This window comes from Periophthalmus magnuspinnatus, chromosome 9, assembly GCF_009829125.3.
Source record: "Periophthalmus magnuspinnatus isolate fPerMag1 chromosome 9, fPerMag1.2.pri, whole genome shotgun sequence".
In the NCBI taxonomy this organism is placed as follows: Eukaryota; Metazoa; Chordata; class Actinopteri; order Gobiiformes; family Gobiidae; genus Periophthalmus; species Periophthalmus magnuspinnatus.
This window is the reverse complement of record NC_047134.1, coordinates 21755088-21773500: the sequence shown is the minus strand read 5'-3', so window position 1 is coordinate 21773500 and position 18413 is coordinate 21755088. Positions and strand designations below refer to the sequence as shown.

The window sequence follows — 18413 nt, the reverse complement described above, 5'->3', positions numbered from 1 at the left end:
AAACACTCTGTTCCACCTTGTGATCTCATGTGGGAATACAGGAAGTACTACATTGGATTTTTAAACTCTATACACCTTCACTAGAATCATTTGGATGACTTCAGCTCTGGAATTGCCAATATCTACTCAACAAAAGGTAAAAGGTAGCTGTTAATTTGAAAATTACTGCTTCATAACATCACAAGGTGGAACAGAACATTTTGAGCTTTGGAGATGTAGACTAATAATAAAGAGTTACTCTAATATGTGTGAATGAAACAAAACACAACTTCAGATATGTTTTTGAGAAGGCAACAGCATTCTAACATGGCTTAAATCTCACAAAAGTCAATTTCACATAATATAGGGCTTTAAGACTTCTTTGCCTACAATGCATGTCTACAGTAATAGTGAAGTAATAGTAAACACGTAGCCCCCCAACACTTACACCGCTCCTCCGTTGTTGAGTGAGTTGGCGTTTGCTCTACTCTTGTGCTGGGCCTTGGACTTGTTGTGAGGCTGGAGCATGCTGGGAGGCTCTGTGCTCCTCAACATCACGGGCAGGTCTTTAGCAGGCAACTCCTGCATGTGAGGCAGAGGCAGCAATGGCTTAAACAGAGCCCCGAGCTTGCACTGTGGAGGAGAGACGGATGGCCACATGCTCAAGGAGTCCAGAGGCAGCAGGCAGAATATTGTACCACCCAAATCGGACAGCAGAGGGCGACGCCTCTGTGTCAGACTTGGGCCAGAATATTCATCAAGTTGCAATCATGCTTGAGATAGTGCATTGGGTTGTGTCTCTAATGTAGTGTGAAATACATGCAGCTTCCAATATGCAAAGCTGTGAGTCAAAGCTAGATCTGTAATCAGCCAGTATTTGGTATCTTAGTAACACTTTATGATAACTACACCTTAATAAAACAAACAAATGTTTATTAAGAATAATTCAGTCTTCGTAACTACTTAATTTAGGGGTGAAATTTGCCCCATATTTCAATGCGGCTGAAGCATCTCCTCAGAATCAGTGAGCGCTATGGGGCATTCTCCATGTGATGTATGTTGTATGAGTTGATGGAAGAAACCAGAGTGCCTGGAGGAAACCTACCCAGACACAGGGAGAAACATGGAAACTCCTATGTGGTCCAGGAATCGAACCTGGAACCTTCTTGAAGTGTGAGCAGTAACCACTCAGCTACACTATCGATCAACATCAATATTTTTTTCCCTATTTTTATTTTTTTTAAAGCATTTGTTTATTTATGAAGTTTATCATTTTCCTGGTTGAACAGCAGATGTAACATATGTAGTGGAAAATCCATAACTAATACCTAGCAACAATAATGATAACAATGAGCCAAAACCTGTTTAAATTGCGCAATAGTTATGATTAGACTAATAAAAATAAATGACACCTTTATTTTGTTAAGTCAATGTTTAAACTGTCTGAAAGATGCCTTCCTTGTGTTGATGACATAACTGATGTAAAACTATGAACTATGATGTAAAATATTTACCACATAATAACCAAGTCATAATTAGAAAAACATGAAAACTGATCGTATGCACTGGGAGTTAGGGTTCTATTTAAGGTACACGCTATTGTCCCATCCTTCAGTGCCACTGTGACACCTCATCAGGAGCTGTAATGGTATTGGTTACTAAGCCTGAATCATTCTTCATAAACCATTGGTTCATCTTTGTCCATACTTCATTAAGTTAAAATGTACTTTTTATAAAGTGTTATGAATATCTCTAGTATAATTAATAACCCCAGAGTGTATTTGTATCTGTTTGCCTGCACAAGTGAAGTGAATTGTGCTTAAATAAGAATACATGTGAAAAACTGTCCAAAAATATATAAATATTTAAAACAAATTTGTTATGTGATAACAATTTTTGTAATATATATATATATGTGTGTGTGTGTGTGTGTGTGTGCGTGCGCATATATACATATATACACCTTTGGTTAATAACTCTACATAATATATATATATGTGTGTGTGTGTGTGTGTGTGTGCGCGCGTGTGCATGCGCATATATACATATATATACACCTTTAGTTAATAACTCTACATAATACTTTTTTTACAAAGCAAAGGGTGGCTACTTTGAGGATTTGTGCATAAAATCTGAATAAATATTTTCACATTTTTTCTTCGTTACATAATTCCACATATCTTGATGTATATATCTAACGTCTTTCGTATGTATACAAAAAGTAGATAGTAGTAAAAAAAAATAAAAAAAAATGAATGAGAGGATGTGTTCAAACTTTTGACTGGTAGTGTATAAACTACAAAATATCCAAATAAATGAAACTAAATATAATTCCTAAATTCATTATTTAGGAATTATATTTAGTTTCATTCATAATAGTTCTGGAAGCAAGTTATCATTTTCCATGTCTGAACACTATCATTTGTGGCATTGTGTAGTCAGCTCAGGGAGACTGCAGGGCGATTATTCAATGTGCAATTTTCATTCATAATTTTCTATTATTTGAGCTGTAAGAGACTGACAATTACTATATATTTAACATGCCATGTATTGGTGAACTATGTAACTTTTTTGTAAGTGGATGGTGCTGCTTATCTCCATGCAAATATTACGGTTTGAAATGTTCCACTGTAAGGCATTTATGCTTACCAGTCAGCACCAGACCAAATTACAGGCTAGATCTGTGGAGAGGCAACCCTGGTCATGGTAAAAATGCTTTTTTGAGGATTTTGTTTATCCCTAAAAACACTTGTAAGTGAACAAACGCAAGATGGATACTTTTAAAGCCCTACTGTGAAACATCCCTGGCAAAGGAGTAACATGTCCATAGTGACAAACCAGTTATGAACTCCCAATAGGGACAATAAACATTAATATCGTTTATCATGATAAAAAGGGTAAATGGTAATCGTTCGTGGGACATTTCATATAATCATGATAACCGATAATGGCGTTTATATCACCAGAATGTGCAGAAAAAACTTTTAAAAAAATCTTCTCCATGATGATCTCTTCTACATCATAGTTGTTTTCACTTATAACAAAGTACAATAATATAACAGTTATTTAAATATGGAACTTAATCATAATATTACAATTCAAATTATTCATATCCATAACATTTTAAAACTGTCAGCAACTTTAATAATTTTCCTGATATAATCGTTAATCGCAATTATTCTGGTTATGCTAATCCTGACACCAAATTACAATATCATCATGCCTAACCGCCAATGGAAAAGTTACATAGTGCACCTTTAATTATTGGTCATCACTCCAAAATCTTGCATCTCTATAGCAGCGATTCTTCATGCATAGCGGATGAGAAACAAAACCAGAGTGTCTTGTCTAAAACTACCGTAAAAGCTCATGGTGCCCACGTGCCGTTACCACTATAACTACGATCAGTGATATGCTTTGGACTTGTGCAAGCATTTTGTGTTGCGGCCATGCATAGTGTGTCCAGCAGCACCTGTTATGCTTAAGTTTATATTTCAAATGAACAAGCAGGAGTAAGTGGTCATGTGGTCGTGATGCGCTACCTGGGATCCCGGTCCGCTGTCGTCCTTTGAATGCAGATGCCTCCTCATGCGGTTCTGCTTGTAGTAGTCGAAAATCATCAAGGCTGCGTACACCTTCCCCACAGTTAGTTCATTTGCTAAAAGGGGAAATACAATAAATATGATTGAAAGAGTGAGCTATAATATAAAATTGACAATGAGGATGCTGCAAAATTACAAGGCAAGGCAATGTGCTGAGTCATTGGTCTTTTCCTATTCATTTCTATTTGTACAACCAATGCCTTAGTCAGAGGAAGTAGCCGGTTACTTCCTCCGACTAAAGCTAAATTAATTAAAAGAATTATTTACTGCAAGCGATTGAGGTGAAAAAAATGGTACATGGCTTATGAAATGAGATGAAAATAGATGTGAAAACAGGAAGATAAGTACTTACAGCGAGCTCATTTTTCCCAATAGAGGGCAGTATTAGCAAATGACTAGTGCTTGAAGTCTTTATGGAGGACTTGAAATACAGTGTTGCTCATGGTATTAGAAAAAAATACATGAAAATAACTAAATCCAAATTTAAACCTGGACTAGAACAGGATCAACCCAAGTCAAAATCAGGACTAAACTGAGCTTAAACGAGGACCCGAATGCAATGTAATAATCAAGTTAAGATTGGTTTATTAGTTTAAATTTGCACATAAATTTGAAAGGAATATATCAGATTAGTTTGATTTATCTTAGTAATAAAACAACATATTAAAAACAATGAACAGTTTAGATAACAATATTTTGGCCCCAGAGGATATATTTCAATCAAATCAAAATCACAATTTGAGTTAGGGAAATTATTAAATTGCCATGGCTGTAATTATTTTTGTAATATAATGAAATAAAAATGATCCTGTCTTTTATGTTGGTAATATAATGAAATAAAAATATCTTGTCTTTTTTTATAAAAGATTTTTGTACCTGTACTTTAGACCTCTACAAATTCATGGGATTCTTGTATTAGTTTATCAGTTCATATTTCAGTTTTCTCTAAAATTCAACATTCCTGGACTTGTTTACAATGAGCACTCTGAAATGAACCCTACTTTTTAAACATATATTGCAAATTGTGCAATGAGGTTCAATTGGTTTCCCGATTATTCATAATGAATATATTGCAAATTTTTTTTCCTAAAATCAGGGAGCCCTATCTAGTATAGAGTGAGTTAGTAGCTTAGTTGTACGAGGTAGAATATCTGTGAAGAAAACACATATTTGCTCACTGAAAGCACATACGTTTATGTGGTGTAACCAGGAGGTCCATGGTTTTCTGGGAAAGGCTGGGCCAGACAGTGGACAACTCCTTCTTCAGCTCAGCATCACTCAGGCGCTGGGCGACCATGCCTGCACAAGCCACAAACACAAGCCACAAACACACTGCTTCATCAAACATTTACTGCACAGAAACAGCTCATCTACAAAGCACTGGAGCAGCTCTTCTTAAAGGGGACGTATACTGGATTTTCCACACTTTAAAACTCATTCACTTTTTGATTGATTTGATTTGAGTTTAAAGATGTACTATATAACTTTTCAGCTGGATGGTCCACCACCTGCTTGTCTCCATTGAGAAATGAAATTATCAACAGTACAGAATTTAACTTATCTTTCTCAATGGTGACAAACAAGTGTCAAGCCAAGTTACAGGTCAGATCTGTAGTGATGTCATCCCACCCACAGGAAGAACATAATATGAGCAGCTTTGTTATTGGGCTGCCACATCATATGAATCTAAAAGGGCTCTCTCTGATCTGAATCCTCATTACCTAAAGCCCAGCAGCTGCAGCCAATCATTAATCAGTGCTAGTGCAGCCTCTGCAGCTCAGTGAGTGAGTTGTCCAGGTTCTGGGCTTTCACACGAGCCATTGCCTGTCCTTATTAGTATACTGAGAATTTGAAAAAAACAACTGTGTTTTCTAGTATGCAGCTTAAGGCATTGGCAACCCAGGTTAAGATTCATGTTCCCTTTTTAGGCCAGTAAAAGTGCAGGCCACATACCTTACCCTGAAATGGGTTAGCTGTAAAAAATAAACTCAAGGTTATGTTTGTGAGATGTGAATAATGATATCCATTGTTTTCAGAATAACAAAACGTTAGGACCACTGTAATGGCAATTGACGGTAAAAACTAAATATGACATCTTTTGAATGGTCAGCTGACCTCAAAATGACACCATCAAACGGGACAAACCCAAAAATACCTAGGTTAAAAACAAAAAAAAAATCTACCGGGCATAATACTTCTCCTTTAAATGTGGGAGTAGAAAAAAAGAATCCCTTATTAAAAGTGCAGATTGAGGCAGTGAAGCACGCAGCCAGAGCAGCACAAAGTCTCCTAATGAGTCGATATGGGAGGAGGACTCACTCCAGAGGACAAATCCACAGCATTCAGATCAAGAACACAGCTGCTCCTGGGCTGGGGCCAGGGCAGGACAAGAGAGGGGAGGGTGCAATACTGAAGGGAATACTTTCATCCAGTGGTTTCCAACCTTTTTCTCCAAGTATTTTACTCTTGGATACATTGGTGCCCCTGAAATCCTGAGAAGCTACTGTCTTATAAGGAAGAATATAATTATTTTCTGGTGATATTATACAATGGTAATGATCATAACATTTTAATTTTATGAGTAATTAACATACCATCCCACCATTAAAATTCACATACAATCTAGTTTGGACCTAAATTTGGAGCCTGACCCCCAGCCTTATATATTCTATTCACCATTGTTTTGTTTTGTTTTGGTTGCCTGTTTATTTACATCTAGAGAGTGGTATTGTTTAGTGATATTTGCTCTAGTAGTACATGCGTCATGTGTCTACCAGAATGCTATGTCATTATTTTAAATTATATTAATATATTTTTGTACATAAAGTTTTAATAAATAAAAAAATTCCCCACCATTATGTACAGTTACTTTTGCTAGAATGAAGTTCTACCTTAAACGACAAAGCTAAAAGAAGCCATGGAGGTAGTGAACCCTGGAAGGCTGTGTCAGCAGAAGGGACTGTAGCCTTGTGGGAGGCAAATCAATTCTCATAAACATAAACATTGAGCTGTGCTGCTATGCCTCTATCTATACACATTTTTGTGAACTGAGGGCTTAACTTATCTCATGTTTAATAGCTGAATATACCAGATGTGTTCAAGTACTGTTGCTCTAGCAGATATATAGTGTAAAAACAGCTTCAGGTCAAAATAAAACCACTGTGTACTGTCTGTTGTCAACATCAAAATATAAAGAGCTTATATGCAAATCAGGATGTAACATTGGTGTGCTGTTAGCATGCTAGTTACTTTTTGTACTACTATGACAGCTTAACTATCACTACCACTCCGAAAGTTTTGAAATGTGCTTAGAAAACGCATTACTGTGTATAATTAGAATGCCAGGAATGCATTACGAGAGGAGGATTATGCAAAAAAACAAACTGCAAACTGTTTAAAACTGGCAATGGTTGAAGTTCTGTTTCATATTCAGGCAGATTTAGGCACTCAAAAAATCAGTAGCTGCTCCTCAGTGCTTTAAAGTCCATATAACATCACCTGACCTGTTCTGACAATTTCACCAAGTGCCTTTATATCATAGCTTACCAACTTCAGAGGTAGTGATTTTAGTTTAGATCTCTTCCTAGTAAACTTATTGGTTTGGCAATTCTTATACTTGAGTGTCGTAGCTTTTTCCCACCTGATGCTAGCTTGATCTCCAGTGCGGTGCGTATCAGAGCCATTAGCGTTGACGTGAAGTGGACAGTGTTGTCATCGGCGATTGGCATGTTCATTTTTACAAGACGCTAAAAACACAAAATTCAAGAGAAAATAAAGAAAAAAGGCAAATTTGATTGTTAGCTGGACATCAACAACTTAACCACAACACTGAAGGTCACCCAGAGAAGACAGTTTGTGTGCTATAGGCCTCGTGATCTATATGCATCAAATTCCCAGAAAAAAACAAAAAACAAAATAAAAACATGAAATTTAAAAATAAAAAAGCTACAAATTTGAATGTATATGGTATGAGCTTATCAAGCACACAAAAAGCCTTCTCAACCAAAATATAACAAAGAGAGAAGAGACAAACTACATTCACATTCACTGCTATAGGCTACAATATGCACTACGCCGCAAGTCAAAAGTGCACTGGTGCAAGACTGACAGAGATCGGAGGAAGAATGTGTGAAAAACAGAGAGATTGAGAGAGAGAAGGAGAGAGAGACAAGGAGAGAGAAAGAGAGAGAGAAAGAAAGGCATGTACTGCATAACCATGAAAGTGCGTCCAAATCTAAGGAGCTCGACTCTGAGGTAGCTATAGCTGGATTAGTGAAGCTACTTGGATCAATTACTACGTAGATGAGTGTCTGTTAAACCAAGCTTAAAGGTAACATTAGCCAGTATAGCATTACCGACGAAGGAAAACCCATGGGCTAAAATATTTTGAATTCTGAATATTTATCTTGATTTGAGTTTGGCATTTTTTTAACCTTAGTTTAAGCAAACATATCTACCAGTTAAGTAAGATAACACAAAGGACAAAAAAGTAAGTTACAGGTTAAAGCTATTATCCAATCAGAAAGACACATGTCAAATGATCTCCTCACCATATCCTAAACCAGTTTACAATAAACCCCAATGGTACTATATATAATGACTACTCAGATATGAGCGCTGATCTCATTAGGTTTGACTGAATTTAAATCACTATATGCAATTTCCTTATTACTTGTGACAATGACAATAAATTTGTGAATCCTTGAATTTCTGTTTTTAAACCAGAAGGAGCACATGTCACAGCTATTAAAGGTACAGTATGTAACTTTCAGAGTTTGGGGACATGCAAGCCTGCCCACAGCAAAGATGCATGTTTTTCTGTTTTTCAGTGCCATAAACACAACCAAAAAAAACCCCAAAACAAACAAAAGCAAAAAAAAGTTGAGTCTATTTTTTTGGCTAAAAAGTTACTGTGGTTTTGAGAATAGGTCAGTCAAACTTGTCCACTAAACAAAAAGCCAAAACTACACAAATCAAGATATTGTCAAATCAAGTAAAAAAATCCTTTTTTGCAGTGCAAATGTCTTGGCTCATGTACCACTCCACTATTTACTGTACAGGCTCTATATCTGAAACAGTGTAAAGAGTTGAGCTCCTCTGAACACAAATGCATTTGTCTATGTGTGTTATCCAAGGCAGTGCAGAGAAGAGCATAGACCAGTCAGAGTGAGATAGAGATGTGGTGATGTGGGGCAGACACTCAAAACATTCACACAAATATTGAATAAACTCAACTGTTAAACAGAAGTAAACTGGGAATGATTTAGTGCAGACAATACATAACAGAAGATACCATGCTGCCCATGGCTGCAACTAATGCTTATTTTAGTAGTCCACTAGTCAGCAGTTGAACTGACTAGTCACATGATTATATTGTATTGCACACTGAGGGTTATTAAAAACATTATCAATCAAATAAAAGTCGTATGCGTCTTAGACTCTGTATAGTCTGGATAATGATTGCAATTATAAGTACAACTATAGTTATTTTTTATAGCCAACATGATTTGTGTAATAAATCAGAAGATCATGTCACAAATTAGAATCACTTAACTGTTTTATCCTACTTCTATACTAATACAATGACAAACTCTTACTAGAACCTTGCCAGCAAGATGATCCTCATGATTTTGTGAGTTCACAAATCACAGAAGCACCAGTGTTGGAAACCAATCACAGGGCAGTACTATGGTCTGCGTGGAAGCCAGAGGAGAACAACCAAAAACAAACATGGAAACGTTTTTAGGAAGGTGGGTAAGACGCCTGTGCTTTTCTCTCAACTGGATTTAACTAAAGTTTGATTTCTCGCGTTGTTCTGCTGTAGTGACACTTCCACCAATCAATGTAAATTTTTTTATTCCACCAATTACTCCAACCATTGGTTCCGATCTGGTGAGAGCCAGGTTACTGTGGAGAAGCCAGGCTTACATATGGGATTGATTACTTCATTACTAAATAAGCAGCACCGCAAATACTTGAATTCCATAGCATTAACAATTCCAAACTTATATTTTACTATTTAGAGAGAAATTTAAGAGCAGTATTTTGCATATCATCGAGGGTGGATGAGGCTGGAATTGGCAAGACCATTCTAATAAGTTTTGGTGGTCTGTAAAAACTTTCCCTTCTGCACAAAAACAACCACCAGAGTCTTTGCTGGACTTAATGTTCTGTGTGTGTCCTTGAAGGTCCATAAACTCCACAATACTAAATGTTGATCTACTGGTTCTTCAGCTAACAACTCACAGTAGCACACTGTAGCTTTGGTAAGCATCCTCTTACTTTTGTTCTCCTCAAAATAGCTGTTTAGCTGTATTCACTGAAGAAGAAATAAATGGACACAGTGAATTATTGTATTCAATTAGATAAACAAGCAATTGCAATTTAAAGGTACACTGTGCAGAGCCTATTTATAGAAAAATGGAGTATTACACTTCAATGGGGTATTAACTGCTAACACATAACATATTGAGATAAACTTTTTTCCTTTTATTGTTTTGAAAATGCAAGTGCAATATGTATGTGAAATACAGTGGAGTAGGATTCTTATTGAACATGTGTTAAATGTCTGGAGTAACATGATAGTTCTTGCACTGTTCCCTCTTGTCATGAATAAACAAAATGCTACATTTGCTGAAAACAAAGTTTAAATTTAGTTTTTGATGAAGTCCCCATGTCCCTTTACTCTCTGCGCTCAGTCTGTCACCTTTCTTTCAGAGGACTATCACATTTGCATGCATTCCACGCATCGCATCAGGTTTGTGAAGTTGTAGTGTATTGCGCTGTATCCTGCTTTTGTATATTTATGAAAAATTGGAAATGGGAGCATGGGTGATGTAGGTCTGTGTGCTCAGCTTTGGATCGGATCGTACTGCTAACCACAAGGAGGGTGTGAATAGGGCCCAGGAGAGCGGATGACAGATAAAACCACTTCAGGGATGTTTTTGATGACATATAGCATGGTAGAAGCATAGTCTAAAAAGTCTATTATAATAACCCGTCCTTCAACAATTGGACAAAATGCACAAAAAATTGCAAATTACTACGAGCAAATCAGAGTAAGTTATGTCAGATTTGATTGCTAGGATTACAGTTTTAAAGTAAACATCACATATATGTATTATGAATAGTCTGGGTTATTATCTTGAACAATTGGAAATGGGAGCATTTCCAATTATAGCTAGACTCAAGAGTAAAGATGCATAAAACTGCATCTTTACTCTTGAGTCTAGCTATAAGAAGGTATAAGACATGAGACAATTGGGCACTCCATTTCCTTCTGATAATATATTAGTAAGTTCCCAGCATAGTCTGATTCTGTCTGCAGTGAGTAAGTATATCCACATGCATTATTAGAAAGGCCAAAGACAGCAGACAGCTGCTGTGAGAGAGACAGGAGGAAATAAGGTCATCTGATTCGTATGGACAGATCAAGCCTTTTTACAGTGTCATCTCAGCCTTCTATTTACCAGTCTGTCAGATGCCCAGAAACATGTTTGGAAGCAATGTGGACAATAAATGGAACTGAAAACAACATTCAAAATACATTTCAGGGAAATGTTGAATAATCCAACTGTAATCACTCATCATTTTACTAGATACACAACACTTTTATTTTTTAATCAACTTTGGAAGTAAAAATTCGAAACTGCTGTCTTAGTTTAAATAGTGAAAAATGTAATTAATATTTAAGTTACATTAAAAAGCATTGCTTGAATATATATATATATATATATATATATATATATATATATATATATATATATATATATATATATATATATATATATATATTACATGGCAAGTTAGATTATTTTACAATAACCCCATGTACTAAATATATTAAAATCTGGATATAAAATTGTTGACAGTGAAAAACTACTAGGCAGCATTTTTTCATAACATCTCTTAACTAATATTCTAAAATGCTAGACTCACACATACAGTCACACAGAGTAAAATGTAATTGGGTTTGTATGGGAACAGACAGATGTGACAGAGATGAGAAGGATGAGATGGGCAGCAGAGACAGGAGAAAAAAGCTTAACACCAAAAAGTCTTTATCCCACATAGAAGCACATACGAGGAAACACTTACACACTGCTCCACAAAAAGACCCCACTAAGGCAAACAGCTCAAAGAAAACCATCGCTCCCATAGAAATCATCTGGTACAGTCTGATTTGACATAAATTTGATAGTAGTACGTGTAGGCAACAAGTATGAACAATGCAGAAAATAATCTCTACTATAATTACATATTTATTATTCATTAGGCCATTGTTTGCTATATGTCATTGTATTTTTATTTTTTTAATTCACTTCAAATACACTCAAAAATTGAAATATTATCTTTAAATAAATGTATCGTGTAATCCTGTAATATGTCATCTGTAATGTCAATCCAAAGATTTTTTTGTGATTTTAAGCAAATCTACTTAAAATCTATACATTAACATAACACATTTGAGTAAAAATAGATGACATGATAAATATTTTTAAATCACAATTTCCTTTTTTGAGGGTAGCTATTGAAATCATTCAGAAGTACATTGACACAACTCAACAAAAGTTCTAATAAGTAAATAAATCTAAATGAATAATCTGCATTTAAGTCAGCTCTTAAATATTTATTTTTTGCAGTGTATGCTAAGGCAAGAGGTGCAAAATTGGGGCTTACACCAAAAATTTCAGCAAAAACAAAAAATAAATAAAAATAATGAACACTGCATAGCACAAACAGTTGCCCGGGGTTGACGCCAATGGGACAGGGGTAGCACAGGGGGGAGGAGGGGGGAGGTAGGGAGCAAGTATAGGTGGGAGGGTCTACCTTGTAGGCGACTCTCGGTGGACATTTCTTTCCCAAACCTAAGGGTGGGGACATGTGGAGCAGCATCTGATACATATCGAGGTACTTGATACGGCCACTTCACCAGGTTGAAAAATAAATGTAAAAAATAAACGAAGGATGGGGAGTTAGAGAGAGGAAAGGAATAAGGAATAAAAAAAAGGAGAAAAATGTAACATAAAGGTACAAAACACAGAAATCTGGTGTTAATAGATTTCCAAGAGTGAGATGATGTAACTTGGATGCCATCCCCGGCCGTAGTGGAGGTGGTGGGGGGCACGAGGATGCATCGTGGTGGAGCCCTGAGAGGAGACATGGGATCATGGGACAGAGCGAATTTAGTGGTGGTCATGGAAGAGGGGCCGACCCACAGACTGATGGAGCTGATGAGAGGGAAGAGAAATGACAGCATCGTAAAGAGATGTCTGCTCAAACATGCTAGCAGACATCCCAACTTCAACCACGGAGACAAAGCTTTCAAGACACAAGAGGATATGGGGAAGCTATATTGATTCAGCAACAGGACTGCACGATTTGGGAAAAATATCGAATTGCGACTTTTCTGACAAACAGTGAGTTGTTGGTTTTTTTTAATAATCGGATTCTGTTCAAAGTTGATATACACAACAACTGACAAAAAGATTGAACTATGAGCTGACAAACTAATACTAAGACACTAATTTCTGAACACGCTTGTACAGATCTACACTACAGAGTTGTTTTTTTTTTGCAGAATTGGAAGATATTGTGTTGTTTGTGATGGAAATGATAATACTTAAAAAAAAAATTCAGTTTTTGTGATTTCGATTAATCTTGCAGCCCTATTTAGCAAGACTTTTCTTTTTCTAATTCAGCACAAAAAACATCTATTTGTTGCTTTGATATCATCTTGTTGAACGTTTGCTGCGTTTGCTATCTATGTTCCAGATAAGAAAAGTCCTACATTCCAGAAGGCATTTTGGGACAATGTCTCGTCTCTGAAAGCTTTGTCTCCTGCCCGGCATCATCCATCAAAGCCAGTCCGTTTGAAGGGGTAGTGCTAGTGTAAAAGGCGATTTCATTGGTGCACAGCCATTCAGTTCAAAGTCCATTGGCAGAGAGGTACACAAAGCACCCTAGTGACGGAAATGTCTGGTTGCAAACCTTGTATGCTACCCTATTAGGGCAGTTCTTCCCTAAGCCAAGGGGGGGTGAGATAATGCGCAACAAATTGTACATATCCTTATAGGAAATCCGTCCGCTGCGGAGAAGAACAAGCACATAAATGAACACGTGAGCTCAAAGTAAACAGTTTTGAAAGTGCGCTGTCTGCATCTTCAGTCCTTTTGTCAAACAGGGGAAAAAGTATCTTCTGTTAGGGTTAGTCCCCACACTGCTCTAAATACAAATATACAAAAGAATAAAAGTGTAGACAGACATACCACGCTGCTGGGTCGTACTCTGCCCAAACCCGAATGAACTCGTCAAGGTGATGAGGACCCAGGATGGAGGAGTCTCGGGTCAGGTACTCAAAGTTATCCATTATAACAGCCACAAACAGGTTCAGCATCTGGTACACAGGGTAGAGTATGTACTTTACATCACTTTTATGCCCCACTAAATGTTTACATTGATTGTGATCACTGATGTGGGCTGCGTAGCAGTCAAGATTCAAAGTTTATTATGAAAAATTGAGATTTTAACTATGTTAGAATGGTTTTCCCTCATCATTTGCTTTCTCAAACTTGCCATTTGATTGATTCAAGCAGGTTTGAGTAATCCTATGTCCTGCATTTGAAGTGTCAGTGCTGAGAAAAAATCACCAACCCCCTGTCTATGCCCTCTTCCCTGAATATAGTTGTTTTCTTATCAAGACAGAGTCATAGACATAGGGCTCAAAAATGGATAGCCATTTATGAGAAATAAAACCAAAAATTTAATTCTGCTGTTACTGAGAAAGACATAAAGATGTAGGGCCTTTCAGTTCTACAGTTTTAAACAGGAAGTCAACATTTCTATTGTTAAGAAGTTTTAGATCAGTATTGCAGTTTACAAAGAACAAAAAGCAAAGCAAAAAGATAATCTACTTAGTTATGTTAGAGTTCAATACTAAGAAATAAAGTATAATATGTCTCCTTTAATAACTAATGTCAATACTATCTGCTATTATTTTTAGCCTTCAGTATTCACTATTGTAGAGTACACAGTAACTATTCAAGTCTTTTTCTATGGACTGTGAACATAGTGTAAAGTCTACGTACATAAGTAAACATTGTTGTATCATTTGTCTCGTACGTGTTAAGTGATTTGACTGACCAGAAAGGAGCAGAGAAAGATAAAGGAGACAAAGTAGAAGTAGGCGAAGTCACTGCCACACTCTTTGCCGTGCGTCCCCGATCGCTCGTCACACGGCCGGTGACTCAGACAAGACAACATGATCTCATGCCATGCCTCTCCTGTTGCACTCCTGCAACAAAACAGAAAAATAGCCATAAGAAAATAATAAGATGTATGGCTATGTATTATATTGTATTGACTGACACTCTTTTCACTCATACATGTTTGAGTAATCCTGGTTTATTTGTCTGTCTACATTTCCAAAGCTTAAAATGCTCTGTTCCACCTTGTGATGTCATTAAGTGATAGTTTAAAGTTAACAGCTACTTTTTGCCTTTATTTCAGTAGAGATTAGCAAATCTCAGGGCTCAAATGATCAAAATTATTCCAGTGAAGGTGTACAGAGTTAAAAAATACAGTAAAGTATTTCCTGTATTACTGTATACAAGAACTCAGCCTAAATAAGCAGCGTTTGTGTGTTAAAAATGTGTGAATGGAAAAAAAAAACACAACTCCAGGTCTGTTTGTGATGAGGAAACATAATAATATAGATCAGAAAATAGTTTAATATGGGCCCTTTAAGATTAACTGTACGCCAATTCAAAGTGTTAACTGGCTGATTTGATCTAAATGAACAAATGCTTTAAAAATTATATAATCACATACTCTAGAGGGAACACATTAAGAATTTAATAGATGGCGTTAACAAGACCAAGCGCATAATGTAAAATCATCTTAATGTATTCAGGCAAAACATAAGCTTTGTTAATTGGCAGCTAGTCTTTACCATCTCTGTAAATTCTCTCTCAATTACTGTAATGAGAACAACTATGTAAATGTAGTTTGCATATTTTTATGCAACCTTTATTTAATCAGGAAAAAAAGGAGCCAAAACTACACGCATTTATAATATTTTATGAAAGCATATAATCTGGAACCATAGGTCTCGATGATTTCTGACAGGTATGAATAACAGATGGAAAAATGCATGGTCAGATTTCTGCAAAATCAATGAGTGCAGTAATATGAGTTATATAGTTTGTTTTGAATGATACAGGATGATGGTCAAGAGCAGCTGCTTTCCACATTTAAAGTGGGACTAAACACTTTAACTCCACCCACAACCATTTGAAATAGAGCAAACAGAACAGTACCTGGTGGACTTCAAATGTCAAACTCAGTTCAAACTCTGCCCCTGAAGTCAGGTGTTTGTAATCAGAACACCTGGCTGTAATCAGGGCAGTCTCTCTTGATGTCACCAAGCACTTAAAACTGTAGTGGCCACTGACACATTTTTTTCATATATTTTTGACCACAAAGCAAATTCACCTAGTTTGCAGTAAAATGGCCAAATTAAAAACTAAATTTAGTGTTTAGTTCCACTTTAAAGCAAACCTATTCTGCAAGCTCTTTCAGAACTTTTAACCATGTCATAGTTCTTTCTGCTTCTCATTTCCCCTCATGAAGTTGTATTTTGAGTTCTTCTTAGGTTGTATTTTGAGTTCTTAAGCAATATTTAATCACCTATTTTTCAAGACACCATATTGCTGATCAACTCCTGTTTCCACCGCCACCGGCATACGCCCACTGCGCTGTACTTCCTTCGTTCTCCAAATGTATTTTCTTTATCGGTGATACACATAGGATTTGGCAGTGTCGCGTAGTCATTTTGGTACACATGAAAAAAAATCTATAGCTCGCTAGTGTGGTCTGCAGATATTTATTGGAGGTGCCAACAGCTACACAGCTTCTTTTTTTTATTTAAAGTGTGCAAATTATAACATAATGACCCAAGGGTGTTGTAAATTATAACTATATAGCGGACACAAGCACAATAGGTTTGCTTTAAGAGACTAGTTCTACTACGAGCTCTATGGTCTAATTCCAGACGTATATTCAAAACAGAAAGTAGGAGGGATTTGACATGTATTGGACAGTGTGACAAATGAGTCCACTGAGTATATCTCGTTATAAGCAGTGGTGATTCTGTAAAGTTGGTCAGGACATAATTAGCCACAGTCCTGATAAAGTCCTCATACCTGAAGAGCAGCATGAGCGCCTGCAGGAATGTGCGGAAGTTGTTGTGATGATTGATGGCCGTGTCCTCGTTCAGCTCGATGTTTCCAAACACCTGCGGCAAAAACTCACTCAGGTAAACGAACCAGGGCCCCAGCTCTGTACATGAACCATCCCCCATGTCCCAGCCACTGTGCTAATGATGCACTGATCGCAGCCAGGGGAGAGAAAACGTAGGGAGAGAGAAGGAGAAACGACAGAGGATAGGCACAGACAGACAGGGCAAGGCAGAGAGTGTATGTAAAAGGACAGGACAGGACAAGGAGAAAAAGACAGAGAGACAGAAAGAAAGAGAGGGGCAGGAGTGTGTAGGTGAGGGAAATATAGAGGAAGAGGGAACGAGTGTGGGAGAGAGAAAAAGGGACAGAGGATAGACGTAGATAGGCAGGGCGAGGCAGAGAGTATACAAAGGGAGAGAAAGAGAGAGCGACACAGATGGAGAAAGAGTGAGAGGGACAGGAGTGTGAGAGAAATATAGAGGAATAGGGAAAGAGTGTGGGAGAAAGGGAGAGAGAAACAGAGATGACAGAGGACAGACATAGAGAGAGGGCAAGGCAAAGGGAGGGAAAAAGAGAAAGAGAGACAGGAGTTTGTGAGGGAAATATAGAGGGAGGTTGGAAAGAGTGTGAGAGAAAGGGAGAGAGAAACAGAGATGACAGAGGATGGACAGAGAGACAAGACAGGCAAAAAGAATATGCAAAGGGAGAGAAAAAGAGAGAGACAGGAAAGTGTGGATGAGGGAAATACAGAGGGCTGGGGAAGGGGTGTGGGACAAAGGGAGCGAGAAAGAGGGATGACAAAGGATAGACAGGGTGAGGCAGAAAGTAAGCAAAGGGAGAGAAAGAGAGAGGGGGGGAGAGTGTGTGAGTGAGGAAGAGAGTAAGGGATAGGCTGAGAGGGAAGCAGGGGACAAAAAGTGACATGATAGAAAAAGAAAGAGAAAAAGTGAGGTGGAGAAAGGGAGAAAGAAAGATACAACAGATGATAGATATATATAGAGAGAGGGCAAAGCAGAGAGAGTATGCAAAGGGAGAGAAAGAGTGGGTGAGTGGGGGAGACAAATATAGAGGGAGAGGGAAAAAGTGTGGGAGAAAGGGAGGGAGAAAGAAAGAGAAACAACAGTGTAGGAATAGGAAGAGAGAGGGTGAGGCAGAGACAGAATAGGGAAGGAGAGAGAGAGAAAAATATAGCAAAGGAAGTAGGAAGAGAGAAACTGAGAGAGAGAGAGAGCGCAGGAGCAAAAGTGACAAGACAGAAGTAGAAAGGAAGAGAGAGGAAGAGAAAGAGTGAGAGAAAGGAAGAAAAAAGAAAGATAATAGGAGATAAGGGGCAAGGTAGGAGAGGACAAGAGAGAGAGCGAGAGAGTCAAGAGAAAGAGAGAAAGACCTACCTGCATCCCAATAATGGCATATATGAAGAACAGCATTGCGATCAGCAGGCAGACATATGGCAGCGCCTAAAGGGAGGAATGGGAAACCAACACACTCAATAATTAATGCTCTGTGAATCATTTCAGCCATAAGTGACAGTTGGAAAACAGCCTCAACTATAGTACAGAAATATACAGGAAAAACAGTCCAGATTGTGAAATAA

The 18413-nt window shown here is 37.4% G+C and overlaps 1 protein-coding gene across 1 annotated transcript in view; it reads right to left on the bottom strand.

The window, feature by feature from the left end:
- The window catches only part of cacna1ba (calcium channel, voltage-dependent, N type, alpha 1B subunit, a), a 156914-nt gene that overhangs the window by 13099 nt on the left and 125402 nt on the right, over positions 1-18413 (bottom strand). The window contains exons 38-46 of the mRNA XM_055224495.1: positions 18211-18276; positions 16784-16875; positions 14724-14874; positions 13850-13977; positions 13572-13668; positions 7222-7327; positions 4773-4880; positions 3522-3637; positions 428-612 (exon numbers count right to left, since the gene is read on the bottom strand). Coding sequence (XP_055080470.1) covers positions 428-612; positions 3522-3637; positions 4773-4880; positions 7222-7327; positions 13572-13668; positions 13850-13977; positions 14724-14874; positions 16784-16875; positions 18211-18276 — 1049 coding nt within the window. The remainder of the gene's footprint in view (positions 1-427; positions 613-3521; positions 3638-4772; positions 4881-7221; positions 7328-13571; positions 13669-13849; positions 13978-14723; positions 14875-16783; positions 16876-18210; positions 18277-18413) is intronic.